This window comes from Magnolia sinica, chromosome 3, assembly GCF_029962835.1.
Source record: "Magnolia sinica isolate HGM2019 chromosome 3, MsV1, whole genome shotgun sequence".
Classification (NCBI taxonomy): domain Eukaryota; kingdom Viridiplantae; phylum Streptophyta; class Magnoliopsida; order Magnoliales; family Magnoliaceae; genus Magnolia; species Magnolia sinica.
The window spans coordinates 104,767,734-104,784,510 of NC_080575.1; the positions used below are offsets into that span (position 1 = coordinate 104,767,734).

The 16,777-nt window shown below is 41.6% G+C and overlaps 1 protein-coding gene across 1 annotated transcript; it reads left to right on the forward strand.

Moving 5' to 3' along the window:
• Positions 1-11,836: 11,836 nt before the first annotated feature.
• Positions 11,837-16,422, forward strand: LOC131240529 (probable leucine-rich repeat receptor-like protein kinase At1g35710). The gene is made up of 2 exons (XM_058238808.1): positions 11,837-14,938; positions 15,904-16,422. The coding sequence occupies exons 1-2, from the start codon at positions 11,944-11,946 to the stop codon at positions 16,272-16,274; spliced, it is 3,366 nt and encodes a 1,121-aa protein (XP_058094791.1). The 5' UTR covers positions 11,837-11,943; the 3' UTR covers positions 16,275-16,422.
• Positions 16,423-16,777: the final 355 nt, after the last annotated feature.

Sequence of the window (16,777 nt, forward strand, 5' to 3'; positions counted from 1 at the left end):
GAGCCTTAGCACGATCTTCGGGTATTTCTCCATTGTCGAGGTATCGTACAATTGGGTCGAGCCAAGTAGGTCCCGAATCAATAATAAGTACGATCGAGCTAACTGGTTCATTAATACTTAGCTTAGCGACGTACTCAATTGGAACGAACCTGGGTATGTCGTCTTCATCGGCAGGCGAATCTTGCTAATAGATCAGCTTTGGCATTTTCTGTTCGAGGGATCCGAGTGACGACACAAAGCTGAAAGCCGCTGATTAGTTCTTTAGCTTTCTCCATATACGCTTTCAGTTGTTCCTTTCGTGTTTAATACATGCTGGTGACTTGATTGACGACTAGCTGTGAATCGCTGAAAACATTGAGATGCGTGACACCTAAACTGGCTGCGAGTCAGAGGCTGAGCAGTAACACTTCATATTTTGTTGTATTGTTCGAGGCTTGAAATTCAATTCTTAAGGCATACTGCATTAGGTTTGATCGGGAGTTTTCAGCACTACTCCTGCCTCGCTTGCCTTAGTGTCAGAGGAGCCATCGACATACAGCCTCCAGAGTATTGGGTCGGGAGCTGACTCGGGTGAAGCGGTCGTCAATTCTTCCATAGACTCGGTAGCATGCTCCACTATTGAATCGGCTTATGATGTCACCTTAATCCAATAACTGACGCTGTAACTGGCCTCATATGGATCGGTTTTATAGTCGGTCAGGTGGCTTTTAGCTTTAAGGCCTTAATCGGCCTCTTTAAACGTTGATGCCTCGTTAACTGAAGCAATTTCATGCGTCTTATGTATCTCACATATGGCTCGTGACTCTTTTACTCTCGGTCGGGATTCATTTCGTACAAATCCGAGCTAAGTCTCTCCTTTAAGCTTTGTTTTGCCTTGGTCGCGCCTAGAGCCTCGGATTCTTGGGCAGTGTCAGTAGAGTTGGTCCATTCCATAACCGGGTCTCCAGACTTATCATATTTTTTCCCCAATAGTTATGAAGCATCAAATTAGGTACTATGGTTACAACATTTCTTCTTAGGGTTTGCATGTATTAGAGCATGTTCCGAAACTATTGAGAATCTTTTGTGATAACTTTTTAAAAAAAGGAGGGGTCTTACCCCTATGATTGATAAAATGAACAGGGGGTGTACAATTCACAAATTCAGGTCGGGCCTCATCTATCATATCAACAAAAAAGCAAAAAATGGAGGCTAAAGGAAAACTTCTGGCATCTGCACAGCAGCCTCTCCAATAAACAAAACCACCTAACCATTCACTATTACTGCAAAGGATGGCCACAAAACCCACAAGAAGAGGCTGCAGCAAGCAAACCTCCCTCACACAATCAACCAGGGCGCAGCCCGAGGAGAAGCCCCTGGTGGACACGCTAGCAATGCTAACCCACTTCCATTTTCAGTTTACCTCTCCTCAGCAGCCCCACATTCGCTTTGTCTAGCAAAAGGGATCCCCTGATGAGATGAGGAAGCGAAGAGCAGGTGAAGAAGATCATGTTCGCAGCTCCACCGCAGGCAATCTTAGCTAGGCCATCCGCCACCGAGTTACCCTCGCGAAGGGTGTGGGAAAAGCGAAAGTTGAGAGACTGAGAGAGCTGATGAATGATACTAAGACGATACCACAGGTTCTAGCCACTAGAGCAAGGAGTGGAGGATACAACTTCAAAAATGATGCAGGAGTCAGTTTCTACGATAATGTTGTTGAGGCCCTTCTTTGAACAGATTAACAGCCCGTTAACCATAGCCTGTGCCTCAGCAATGTTATTCGAGACGAAGCTATACTTCTTATGAAAAGCAAAGATTAGATTGCCAAGATGGTCCCTGCAAACACCTCCCCCTCCTCCTGCTCCTGGATTACCCCTAGCTAAGTCATCTACATTAAACTTCATCTAGCCCTTATCTAATTTTACCCACTTGATAACTTGAGTCGAAGTGCTAGAAGATGAAACGCAGTTTTGAATGCCCAGAACTTGCATGATCAGATCTTTTGTGATAACACAATTATGATTTTTTTCTCAAGTAACAACAAGTATTCATCAAAGTTGAGGTATATCAATATCGAGTATCTTGTTGTGAAGGAAAGATATCAGAATCCTCTAGTGTCCATGAAGTTCATCAGCACTAATAAGATGATTAAAAATTCACTCTCTAAAGGGCTCCCTATCACGATATTTTAAGAGCATGTAACATCCATAGGAGTTATCGATCCCACAGATGTATTCTGTTAGTGGGAGTTGAGTGTGATTTCTTTTGCACAGACATGTATAGAGATCTCATTTATAAAGTTTTGATGATTATGAAATAAAGTTTGTTTCTACTTTTCCTTAAGTAATAGCAGTTTATTTTGAAGCAGAACTAAAGTCTTGTCTCATTTTAGATATTTAAAAGCTCTAAGACATCTTGAGGATAGACACATAATCACACTGTGTGTGTAATTCTCAGGCCATACTTCTTCCTCTCTGATCTATGTCGTTAAGGTTAGTGGTATTTGTGACCATGCTTAGTCTCACTTTGCAATGATTAATAAATGTTGTGTTGGCTACCGCGTTCCAATACTAGTAGTCTTGATAGACTAGATTTGTAACACCCCATGGTTTCCAGTACTCGGGTACTACCAAGTAACCTAACTTAGTACAAACACTAACTTAACTTGGACATTCACGTTCATTACAGCTTAAATCCAATCATCGCAGACAGTCTCAATCCATATATTAAGCCACCCACCCATTAATGTTAAGATGAACCATCACATCATCAGCATAACCTACTTTAGGATTCCAACCACCCTAATAGACTAATCGCTTGATGAACGAATCAAACCGTCCATTGCCATCATCGAACCCTAGATCATCAAATTCACTATTCCTCAGACCTCATCACTCAATATTGAAATCCCTAGCATAACTAGATAATCCAATCATCTGATTAGGATAATAAGCGTTAAATTCTTCTAGAATTAACTAAGAACCACACGAATCATTAATGATCAGATTTAGAATTGATCTGACCATCAAATATTCCCAAATCATAAAATAAGCATCCGATTTTGGACTATGATAACTCACGACACAAATCGTAAGATTTAAGATCGATCTGTCCATTTAACCACCACAACGTGACTAAATTGACCAAGTACTTAAATAAATAAAAATCTCATTTTAGAATCTTGATCATGATGATGTTCCAAAATACACCTACTTACTACAATTAGAACATATAAAGAAAATTAGGGATAACGGTCACAAGATCCACCGTCCATCAAGTTACAACACCTCGTTGGACAATCCATCCTTTAGAAACACAAACTGGATCACCTACGCCCATATTCGACTACCAGATCACACCTAATCACTTCTTAGGATTCCTAGGACTGCTAATAACTAAGGATGAGTCGATCCAACTGTTGAGTTATTTGAATCATTAGGATGTCGAGATTCGATAAGTGGACATTCACTTGGTATGGCTCACTTACCAACCTAAAATGATCTAATCCTTCTTATCAGAGCCCTATAGGCAGCTAATTGAGTAAATAAACGGCATTGATTAAGATGCAAAATATGATAAACAACTTAGATAAACAACTTAGAAAGTAATAATAATGAAAATAATCATAATAATAACAACAAAGGTAATGATATTAAAAACATTGCAAAGGAGGATATTTAATATTATAAGCGATCCACAATCCAGCCACAAAATTTTAGTTGAGTGGTCCCGTGGACCTTTTTATCATTGATGATGAGTTTGGATGCAATCTGGCCATTGAATTGAGGCGAATCCTCAAATAGGATCTGAATCAAGTCGTGGGGCCCACCTAAGCCTTGGATCTGCCCCATCTTTGGTCAAGGGCACTACTTTGGACCCCTAGAGCCTAGTGGACGGAGTAGATTTCATAGAACATCTCTGTAGACCCCATGATGGACTAGGTGTACACCACCGTGATAGTACACTCGCAGTGCACTGAGTTGAGAGGCTCGGTCAGACTGCGCTGACACGCAACTTCTCTAAAAAGAGATTTTTCTCTCTCTCCTCAGTTGCACCAATCGACGGACGTACGTCCGTTCTTTGATCAGTGGCCCACCTACACTATCCATCTGGACAATCCAAACCGTCCATCATGTGAACGACTTGAGGCTGACCAAGACTCCAGCTATTTCACACAAATATGAGCGTGCTTGTGACCACAAATCCAGCCGCTTACGGGCTGTGAAAAACCAACGTTTCCAAAAAAAGAAACTGTTCTCCTTGCCACAAGGGCAATCCACGTGAAAACTCTCCCCTTTCCAATCCCAGCCGTCCATTCTAGAGCATTCCTATCCCTACAAAGTTAGGGTCTCAAGCAAAGAAAGAGAGAGGGAAGCCATAGCCGCACCAACACCCAGTTTCTCCAAAAACAAGCTGCTTCTTCTCAAGCTCGAACCCACCTGCCGATCTCTCCCAACCTTCAAAACCTCACGTCCGTGAGCTTCATGGAGTCCATACGGACTGTCTGGAAGAGGCAGATTGGAGGAAGAACCATCGGCTTCAAAAACGCCATTAATGGCAGCCGTCATCTCCTCCACCAAGCCAAGTTCGGGCCGAGTCAGGCCGGGCCTGATGGCCATTGCTGGATGCTTCCAGCAGCAACGAATGGAGGAAGCACATGAAGAAGAAAGAGAGAGAGAGAGAGAGAGAGAGAGAGAGAGAGAGAGAGAGAGAGAGAGAGAGAGAGAGAGAGAGAGAGAGAGAGAGAGAGAGAGAGAGAGAGAGGGGGAGGTTGCGTGCGTTCCAACCCAAGCTCGAGTCGAGCTCGACCGAGGCTGGTAGACCCTTCCCCTCTATCCTCTTGGATTGAAATACGGCCCCAGCTAGACATCTGGACTGAGGAACGAGCCGAGTTTGGGGCCGGACATTGGACCGGAAACTGGGCTCTAAGACAGTTCGAAATGGGCCTCACCATGCACTACAGTGGGCCAAAACCGGTCCATCAACAGACCGCAAACCACCTTCTCGTAGGCTGCCGTGAGTGGGCCCCAAAACGAGCTGCAAATGGGTCAAACGTGGGTCGTACATGAGGCTGAAAACAGGCCTTTAGACAGACCATGAATCCAAATAGAAGCAGCTCTCAAAGTGGGCCTGGATTCGAGCTAAAAACAGGTCAGGATCTCAGCTGAAACCAGGCCTGGGATCATGCTAAAATTAGGCCTGGAATGGGCCCAGAATCATGCCTGGGATGGGTCTCTATCTGGGCCGAAACCGGCCCAAACCTTGGGCCAGGTTCAGCCAAAACATTGTGGGCCTGGGATCAGCCCCACATACACAAACAGCGGGCCTCACCTTGGATAGTCGTGGGCCGCACCTGAGATCCAATCTCAGTGGGCCGCACGTGGACCACACCACCAAAATCTGGTGGGCCTCACGTCAAAATTCAATGGGCCGCACCACGGGCAGCTGGTGGGCCTAAATGAACCAGCCCACTCTGGGCCTTGCTTGTGTAACGCAAACTAGGCCCAATCTGGACCATGAATAGGAAATAATCTAGTGGGCCTAGCCACTCTAAATCGGGCCCAAATGATCTTAATCATGGGCCCTTCAAACCCCACCAACTTTCAATATGCTTAAGACCTTAGGACTTGTTGTCTAATGCCAACTAATTCTCTAGGAAGCTATTTGCGTAACTTGGGGCCACTAACTACACGCAGGAATTCGGATCAAGGGCAAGACTACAACTACTCAGGTGATGATTCTTTCCCTTGATCTTTCCATTTTCCCATTAGCTTAAGCGATAGTTTTCATTTTAATTTCAATTGATAAATGATATTTCCATGTTATAATCATATGTTAATTATTAGAATTAGATTGCTATATTACCTGCTTATTATTGATCACACATATTGATTTCATGTTTGTGGCTTATTTGTGGATTACTTATGAAACTTAAACTAGTACATCAGTGGAAAACCCCCACTTATAAATGTACACCCATACTTGGGATGTAACTCGATTGATTATGATTGTAATGGACATTCAACTTAGTGGTTATTAAATGGTAGTTTAAATCGAATATTGATGTGGGCCTACCATCAAGGGGTTGTTGTGCCTAAGTAGTTTTTAAGGAGGGTCTTTTATTGCATGGTTTTAATACTTGTCATATGTGGCTTATTTTGATATTTGCCATATGTGGCTTGTTTTGATATCGCCCTAGGTGGTTTTGTTTTGGTATTTGCCTATATGGGTTCGATGTTTTATATTGTGTAACCATGCGATGATAAGCCCCATATATTATAGTATGATTGTCCACTAATCGATGGGTTTCCATTAAACATCCTAAGGTGATAGTATCATGAGCCGGGGATGGTGGTATGAGACCTATGCCTGAGCCGTCGGCTTACGCTAGGTGATAATCCCCCCATATTGATCTTGAGCTTATCTAAATTGGCTGATTGTAATTGGACTAATAAAAGCTTGGCTAATCATGCATGCATGGCACAGACCAGAGTCTATCGCTAACATACGTGATGTATGATGGAGAGTTTGGCACTACGTACGTACTATGTACTTTCGCTGGTGACCGGTTATATTGGTGAGTTTGGCACCACGCACGTACTATATACTTTCGCTGGTGACCGGCCACATTGGAGAGTTTAGCACTACGCACGTACTACGTACTTTCGCTGGTGACCGGCTATATTGGTGAGTTTGGTATTATGCACGTATTATGTACTTTCGCTGGTGACCGACCACATTACATGGGTGACAAGCCCAACTTCTGCACGAATAAGTATCCTTGGGGCGATGATTGCATTCAAGTGTCCATGTATCTAATAAAACTCCATCATGTATTATTTTATATGCCTTGTTAAGTTTTGTATAACTGTGCTTACCTAATGTGGCGGTGTGTAATATTGAGAAAAATTCACACTGATTTGGCTACTTATCCATCAAATATATAACCGTACAAGTAGCATAAGTGATTTAATTGATTTTCAGGTTGAGACTGGTGAGGAGTAGAGTACCACTGTTGAAGATGCATGATTGTATTATCAAGAGTTGCTATGTGGTTTTACAGTTTCAAATTTGTTATAATTTGCTTTGTTTACATGTAACATTATTTCACTTTGTAATTGTAAGTTTTGGGACATTTGTTTATATAAGTCATTATGGGCAACCTCTTGTATATTTTAAATGTAAATGTAAACTTTCATTTATGTTGATTTGTCCATCCTACGCTCATCTACTTACTCTGAATGGAAAAAAAAAATGTGTACTCAAATTTGACCATCATTTAAGGTTAACACTCGAGTTTTTGGGATACGGGTTATATACTCAGGTCCTGAAGAATTGGAACGTTACAAGATTGTAGTAGTGCAGCTCATATTATCCAATAATTGCATTGGTTAACCATTCATATGTTTTATTCAAAATCATAAAATATGTTTTCAAAATATTTTAAAATAAATCTTGAACATTGATTAATGTAGCCCAAGTAGGAGAATTAATATAAGACTTCTATAAGATTGGCCCAATTGATCAACGGTCTAGATCTAGCTAAGGGTTGGATATTGTGATCGAACATACTGTTTGAAATGGAAAGCTTGTGATATCCTGAGGGGGGGGGGGGGGGGGGGAATGAATAGGACAATGTCAAATAATCGAAACAAGTGTTGAATATGTAAATAATACAAAGATCTCAATTACTTGAGTATTGAAACCTTGATTTCAAATAATTCGTAAGACAACCTTCACCTAAAATTTTACGTAGGATAACCTTATTTCACGAATGTTTTCAAAATCAAAACTTCAAACTAGTAAGAGTAAATTAAATAATTATAACATTCACCATACAACTAAAATTAAATACATCCAATTCACCAAAAATAAAAATAAGGCATTCACCACATGACACAAAGAATTATAGTAGTATGGTGCTTTAAAAACAGTCACACTTACTCCACTCTCAAAATTACTTCCCTCGTAATTTTGGCTTTCACTATAAAAAAGTTTTCACAGCATCACCTTAATAACCTGATACATTTCCTTATAATTCTCACGGGCTATCACAATAAAGACCCAAACTAAGATTTTACCAGGCTATCTCAAATAAAACCTTAACTGAGATTTTCACACGAGATCTCAGAAAAAACTAAAAAGAATTATAGAAGATATACTGATCTTTAACCGTAAAAGATGTAGCAAAATCTTATAGCTGAATGACCTTTTTCTTGAATGTAGATAGTCTCGTGTTCAATCAGATAGAAAGGGTCTACGGTTATTTTAATTTTAATTTTGTTAAACTCAAAAACTACTTAATTCAATTCTCTTAGATCTCAAAGAGGAGTGTAATTTACTCTCTTAGATTAAACTTAAAAGATTTGAGACTAAAGGTAATTAAATAAACTATTTAAATAAATTATAAATACCAACTAATAGCTTGTCAATGACTTGAGCTTCTCTCTCTCTTGCAAAAAAAATTTTGATAAGTAAATTATGTAATTTGAAATTAGAAAAAACCTGAATTTATAGGCAAAAAAGTTAGAACTTTGGCTAACCCGAGATGGGCTTCAACTAGCCCAAGTTCAGCAAATTTTGTTCAACGAATTTCGGATATTACGGGATAAGAATTATTCAAAATTTGACTGGCTCAAGATCAAGTTCAGCTAGCCAAACAACACAATTTGGCTAGTCGAATTTGCCCTTCGACTAGCCGAATTCTCACAAATTTCAAAAGTTGATGTTGCTAGAATTTGACCCGAACTTTCTCGAACTAGCTGAATTTCAAGTTCTGGCTAGCCAAACCAAAATTCGGGCTAGCCGAATTTTCAACAAAATTTGTTATTTGCTTCGGGCTTGAACTTGAGCTGGCCAAAGAAGCTTAGGCTGGCCGAACCAGAAGTTAGGTTGGTCGAATTTTAGACAAAAACAAATGTAAAAATCCATGATTAAACATTTTTGAAAGCACACAATCATAAAGTCTTTCTAGGGTTTTATACTACCTGAGATATATCAAATATCTGATTCACTTTGGCTTAAACTTTGTCTCAGACTTCATCTTGAATTTGGGCTTGAACTTTGTCTCGGACTTCATTTTAAATATAAGCCAATCTTGAACTTAATCTTTTCTTGAACATAAAATGATCTTTGAGCTTGATCTTCTCTTGAACATAAAATGTTCTTGAGCTTGATCCTCTTGAACAGAGACCGTTAGTCTTGAAGTGGTTTTTTCTTACGAAATTTGACAACATATTTATGCTCAACATCCTAACACTTACAATCTTGGACCTCAATAAGGTTGTGATTAGTCTCAAATATGCGTAGGGGGTGGTGCGCTTGGATCGTGACTCACATGTAGTGTTCAAGTGGACTAGGAAGCCTAAAATGTGTGGAGCCTTTGAGGAAGAGTTTCGATTGGTTACAAACTCTTCCCTCCTACGATTATTTAAACTAAGTTAGCACCTCAAACCTACACATGTATGAAGCCTTTTATTTTCATCCCATTGTTTCTCTAATGTGTAAGGTGTGAAAGATCATGACGATCTATTCCACAATAGTTTTTCTATTAGGTATGCCTTTATTTAATTTATTTGATCATCATACTTGATGCCTAGCATGATCTATTTCAATTCCGTACTATAAGAAGCTTAATTTTAAACTAAATCTTAACCTACTTTGGGAATCAAAGTGTAATTTTGAGTGAGAAGGAACCCAAGTGGAGTGGACCAATTTGAAAAATATAAGAAGCACTAAAATATCATTTTTCCTCTTTGTTTTTGGATTACAAGCACCGGACAATAAACCACTAAAACAACGCTTGAATTGTAGAATTCTCACAATTTTGAATTTTTACCAATAATTTCTGAATTTTTTTTCAGGTATAATAAGACCCATGCGAAGCCGTATCATTTCCGCCAATAAGCTGATATGGTACGGCACAGGCCTGAGAAGAATTCCTACTTGCGTTGGGTATTAAAAAATTGAATTGTCAGGCATTATTCTCGGAGTTTGGTAAACATTGAACGGCAACTCGGTGGACGATGTGGATCTCCTTCACACGAAGTCATTGCCCCCTTAGAAACGGTAGGCCCGACCCAAACAAGCCAGGCAAGAATTTTCATCCTCACTGACGCTGCCAGCATCATGGTGGCTACTGGACAGTGCTCTGTGGGCCCGTCCATGATGTATGTATTCTATCCATGCCGTCCATCTATTTTTTCAGATTATTTTAGGTGATAACATAAAAAATGAGGTAGTTCGAAATCTCAAGTGGACCACACCACAATAAAACAGTGGTGATCAAATGCCCACCATTAAAAACTTCCCATGGCCTACGGTAATTTTTACTTGCCATCCAACCTTTTTATTACGTCACAGAGACATGGATCAAGGGAACAAAAACAAATATTAGCTTCATCCAAAACTTTTATGGCCCTAAAAAGTTTTTAACGGTGGCCTTTCAATCACCACTCTTTTGCTATAGTGTGGTTGACATGAGATTTGGATCTGACTCGTTTCTGGGTTCCTTCACTGAAATGATACGGAAAAATGGATGGACGGAAGGGATAAATCACATACATCATGGTGGGGCCTACATAGTACCGTCCAGTAGCTGCTGGTTACCGTCTTTAGGCAACCTGCGTCTATTTGCATCTTCTAAAACAGAGCCAAAGACTTCGAGGAAATTGAAACACGCTCGGAAGGTAGCTTTTATCAGAAAATGTAAGCGAGTCAAAGACGTTGAGGAAATTGAAACAGGATCGGAAGGAAGCTTCTTCTTTTCTTATCCTTTTCATACTGGTTGCTGACTGTATCTCAAATGTAGAGCCGGTCACAGACACTTTCATGGCAAAGATGGACCGGAGAAAGCCCCATCGGAGGCAGAAATAATCCTGACTGTCAATACTTCAAAACAATCTTATCTTGTAAATAGGGATGAGTTTTTCGACATATTATAAATGATCTTGGGTAGGAGAACTACTTAAGCCAACCAACCCCACTATACAGTGTTGCCCAAGCCAGATTTGCAAGATTCCATCAGTTCGACGGTCAAAAGTCTTATTTAATTTCGTTTTTACTATAAATAATAAGTTGTAGTTGGAGTATAACTTTTGATCCTCTGTGTTGTGGAAGTCGTACCCAACATGAAAAAATGCTTAGAAAAATTGAGAGAATAATGTGGTTAGGCCAAATTGGACATTTACTATTTTTATTTTTATTTTCGGAAAACCATGAAGCCTAGTAGGAATAGAGGTTGTCTACAAATAGTAAATTGACCATTTATAGGAAGCCAGGTGTTTGAGTTAGAGTCTAAGTCTAAAACTTCATCCTAAGTTTGAGTTCCTTATTTAAAGAGTTGTAATTTCATTTTTTTTTATCATCAAAGTTATTTCAAATTTATTAGAAATTATTTCAATTTAATCCTTTGCTGATTCAAGGAAGCTCTTTGAGGAGTCTAGCTAGACAGCTTCGTGGATTCAGAGTAGAAATCCCTTGAGAAAGATGGTGATCGACCTCATCACGTCTCTCTCTGCGTCAAGTAGTATCAAAGTGAGGACTCCCCTCAGGCCGATGGCAACTAACGATAGAATGGACTAAAATCATGTGCACAGTGATTCATGAATTCATTATCTATAGAAACCTATATAGCGCTTCCAGAATTAAATCATAAGTTTACTATTTATACTAAGCCGCATAAAATTATGTTCTAGGTTTGAATTCTTTATTTAAAGATGTGTAATTTCTTTTTCTTTTTTTCTTTTTTTTTTTCCCTTATTGATCAAATTATTTTGAGTTTATTAAAAATTATTTCTATCTTATTTAACGTGGATCACGGGAAGCTCTTCAGGGAGCTCCGTTGATTCAGAAGTAGCTATTTGACCTCGTAACGTCCGACTCTGCGACAATCTCTCGTACAAAATCTCTTATATATGCAACCACAAACAGAAGTGCAAGGAATCCAAATCCAAACAAGCAGCGATGAAACCACTTCTTCTCATTTTTCTCTACCTTTTCTCTCTTTCCTTGCACACAACAACAACATCATCAGCATCAGCTGCAACAGAAGCAGAAGCTCTCATCAAATGGAAAACCAGCCTAACGTTCCATTCTCTCAATTCATGGTCCATTGCCAACACCACCCATCTCTGCCGTTGGATCGGCATCCGCTGCGACAACAAATCTTCCACCGTCCTTGAAATAAACCTCCCCAAATCCAGTCTCACTGGCATGCTCGATGAATTCGACTTCGCTTCGCTACCCAACCTCACCCGCCTCGACCTCAATTTAAACAACCTGCATGGTGTGATCCCATCCAACATCTCTGCTCTTTCCAAACTCACCTACTTGGATCTCAGCAGCAACAACTTCTCTGGACAAGTCCCACCAGGTATAGGAACCCTATCGGAGCTCCTCGAACTCCATCTCTTCAACAACATCCTCACAAGCCCCATCCCGCACCAGCTTCTCAGCCTCCAAAAGTTACGGCATCTCGACCTCGGATCAAACTACTTAGAGCCCCCAGATGCTTCGAAGGTTCCGAACATGCCTTCTCTGACACACCTTTTGCTCGACGACAACAAGATGGCGTCTGAATTCCCACCGTTCATTCTCAGTTGCAGGAATCTAACATTCCTTTCTCTTTCACGAAATCATCTAACGGGTAACATCCCCTCCGAGCTCGGCTTCTGTACTAACCTTGCCTTCTTAGATCTCTCTTTTAACAACCTCACGGGCATCTTACCTCCTTCTCTGTCCAATCTAACCAAGATATCCCAGCTCGGGATCTCAAGCAATAAGCTCTCAGGCGAGATTTCACCGTACTTAATCACCAATTGGACGGAGCTGGTCTCATTGCAGTTACAGATCAATGAACTAAATGGAAGGATCCCGCCTGAGATCGGCGGATTGTCTAAGCTCAAAATCCTTTACCTCTATCAGAATAAGCTTTCAGGTCCGATCCCGCATGAGGTGGGGAACTTAAAGAACTTGTTAAATTTAGACCTTTCCGAGAACACAATTACCGGTCAGATCCCACCAAATTTAGGAAACCTACAACAGCTCAATTCCTTGGTTCTCTTCTCCAACAATCTCAGAGGAAATTTCCCGCCTGAGATAGGAAACATCACTTCCCTACGAGTACTCGATCTTACCAACAATCAGTTGCAAGGCGAGCTGCCGAAAAACATCTCATTCCTCAAAAACCTTCAGCTCTTCTACATCCACGACAACAACTTCTCCGGCAGCATTCCGGAAGATTTCGGGCAGAACAGTGTCCTGGTCAATGTCAGCTTCGCCAACAACTTCTCCGGCAAATTGCCACCATCGATATGCAGGGGACTCTCCCTCGTGTATTTCACGGTGAATCGAAATAAATTTTCAGGCCCATTGCCAGATTGCTTACGAAATTGTTCGGATTTAGTCAGAGTGCGGTTGGAAAGGAACCGTTTTACAGGGGACATCTCAAAGGCATTTGGAGTCCATCCGAAACTGGTGTACATCGATCTCACCGGGAATCAGTTCACAGGCGAGCTTTCACCTGACTGGGGAGAATGTAGCGCGCTCACTAAGTTGCATATAGCAGAAAACAGAATTTCAGGCAGAATTCCAAGAGAGCTCAGGAACCTTAGTCAACTGCAAGATCTGAGCCTGTCCTCAAATCGCTTGACAGGAACCATCCCTCCAGAACTGGGTAACTTGAGTATGCTATTCAAGCTTAATTTGAGCAACAACCAGATATTAGGCAATATCCCTTCCAAGATTGCCGACTTATCTGAGCTCCGTGATCTCGATTTGTCAGCAAACATGATTACTGGCAGTATTCCTGAAAACCTTGGAAATTTCATTCGCTTAATTAATCTGAATTTAAGCCATAACCGATTATCAGGAGAGATACCGTTTCAGCTCGGCAATTTGGTTTCTTTGCAGTTACTTCTAGACCTCAGCAGCAATTTGCTATCTGGGGCGATCCCTCAGAGCTTGGGGAAGCTAACATCACTCGAAAAGCTGAATCTCTCTCGTAACAATCTCTGGGGCAGAATTCCATCGGCGTTGTCTGGGATGATTAGTCTACAATCTGTCGACTTGTCATATAACAAGTTAGCGGGTCCCATCCCAGCCACACAAGCATTCCAAAATGCTTCATCAGACGCATTCATTGGGAACTCGGGCTTATGCGGTAATGATGCCAAAGGACTGCCCCCTTGTTCTACTACTTCCACCGGCAGTCGGAAACAGAAGAATCAGAAGAAGATCATCATACTCGTCGCTGTCCCAGTTGCCGCCATTACATTACTAGCTACTGCCATCTTAGTACTCCTACTTCTAAATAGGAAACCAGTGCAATCAATGGCCGAGATCGAAAGCCCCAATGAAGAGACAACCCAAGTCTCGATTTGGGAAAGAGAAGGCCGATTCAATTTCAATGACATCGTAAAATCAACTAATCACTTCGACGAGCGTTACTGCATTGGGAGAGGTGGGTTCGGGAGTGTCTACAAAGCAGAGTTGCCAACGGGCCAGATCGTTGCGGTGAAACGGCTCCACATGTCGGACTCAGGCGACATCCCGGCCTATAACATGAGGAGCTTTGAGAATGAGATCCGAGCATTGACAGAAATCAGGCACCGGAACATTGTCAAACTGTACGGCTTCTGTTCGAGCAACGAGCGCATGTACTTGGTGTATGAGTATGTGGAGAAGGGTAGTTTGGGAAAAGTGCTATACGGAGAGGAAGGGAGTGGGAAGTTGGATTGGGTGACGAGGGTGAAAGTTATCCAAGGGCTGGCGAACGCTCTCTCCTACCTGCACCATGACTGCTCGCCTGCTATTGTGCACCGGGACATATCGGTAAATAACGTGTTGTTGGAGGCTGGATATGAGCCTCGGGTATCCGATTTCGGAACTGCGAGGCTGCTGCGCGCTGACTCGTCCAACTGGACTACTGCTGCCGGGTCTTATGGCTACATGGCCCCAGGTGTGTGTTTCTTCCACGCATTCTTTACTTTTCCTTTTTCATCGTACACCTGATATGCTAATTCCACGCGAGGCCCAGCTTCCACACATGGCGCTACGTGTGAACGATCGAGCCTGTATATCAGGTGCATTCCATTTGTTGCGTAGATCAAGAATCTGGCCCATCCATTTATCAGGTGGATCACAACATTTGGAAGGAATGTATATGGCTGAAGAAACTTAACCAAGTTTCATGTAGTTCAGCCCGCCTGTTGAGTGGATAATCTGATTGTACTCTGATTGTCGGGCCAGAATATCTAAACGGTGAGGCCCATCTTATGACATCTTTAGGTTGGAGACGATTTGCACGCACGCTTTCCGGTTTTCGAAATGAGAAAATGAGTGCATGATAGCCGGTTTTCGAAGTGAGGAAGGTAACTTCGATACTCTGGCAAGTGTGATTTGCGTGTGACTCTATGGCTCAGTGGTAGACTCACAAGAGTTTCAACTGAGGTAATAGGTTCGAGCACCCAGTGTGATGTACGTGTGCAGGGGTGTGTGAGTGCGTGTGAAAAAAAATAAAAAAAGAAGGTTTTGCACCATTTGAATGGTGTGGCCCATCTGAGTTTTTGGATTTGGCTTTTTTTTTTTTTTTTTGCGCCAAGGAGAACATCAGGAGGTGCACATGATCAAAAGATTGGAGGTGATGGACTGCTCTGGATTCATCACTATGTGGCCGTACAATTGATGAATCCAGATTCTCTATCTGGTGGGCCTTACTCTAGATGGCCCATGATAGGTGAACCACAGATCAGGTAGTTCCAATTGATGGGATGGTGAAAACAGAAAATGTTTGTGGTGCAGATTCAAATGAAGAAACTCCATCAATTAGATAGCAAGTATAATCCCAAAAGACATAAGCTTTCTTTTATAGGTTTTTTAACCTTTAATTAGCAATTCTAGTGATATTAGTGTGGTAATGTGCAGAGCTTGCTTACACTATGAAGGTTAGAGAGAAATGCGATGTATATAGTTTTGGTGTGGTAGCACTGGAGGTTTTGATGGGTGCACACCCAGGGGAGCTCATCACCTCCCTATCGTCATCATCAACATCGTCTAGTGGCCAAGCTGTGATATTGAAAGATGTACTGGATCAACGTCTCCCGCCCCCGACTGGCCAGTTGGCAGAGGAGGTGGTCTTCACAGTTAAGATGGCCCTTGCATGCACGAAGGCCGACCCTGAGTCACGGCCCGCAATGCGTCTCGTGGCGCAAGAGATGTCTGCTCGCACCCAGGCGTATCTATCTGAGCCCTTCCGCAACATTACCTTGAGCGAGCTGGCCAGCTTGCATAAGTAAGCCTGCAAACTCTCTTGGGTGCAAAGATAGAAAATCCGTAACGTTACACCGTACTGAGTAAACTCTGTAGGGCCCACTGTGATTTATATATTTTATCCACTCCGTCTATACCTTTTACTAGATAATTTTATGGCTTGAGAGGGAAAAAGGAAAGAATATCCAAAGCCCAAGTGGACCACACCACGGAAACAGTGTGAATTGAATGTCTACCGTTGGTAGAAGTTTTGGATAAAGATGATATTTATGTTTTACATTTATTCATGTCCATGTGATCTTATGAACAGGTTGGATGACAAATAAACATCACTGTAGGCGCTAGGAAGGTTTCAACGGTGGAAATTATTATTCCCACTGTTTCATGTGGTGTGGTCCACTTGAGCTTCGGATATGTTTCAATTTTTGGGCTCAACCCCTAAAAAGATCTGAAAAAACTGGTGAATGGTGTGGATAAACCTCATACATTCAAGGTGGGCCCAACAGAGTTAACTCAATACCCAATCTGA

Excerpts from the sequence above, each read along its gene's own strand:
- LOC131240529 (XM_058238808.1), top strand. The coding sequence starts at position 11,944 with ATGAAACCACTTCTTCTCATTTTTCTCTACCTTTTCTCTCTTTCCTTG. Across the intron at positions 14,939-15,903 it reads TTATGGCTACATGGCCCCAG|AGCTTGCTTACACTATGAAG; the intron begins GTGTGTGTTTCT and ends GGTAATGTGCAG.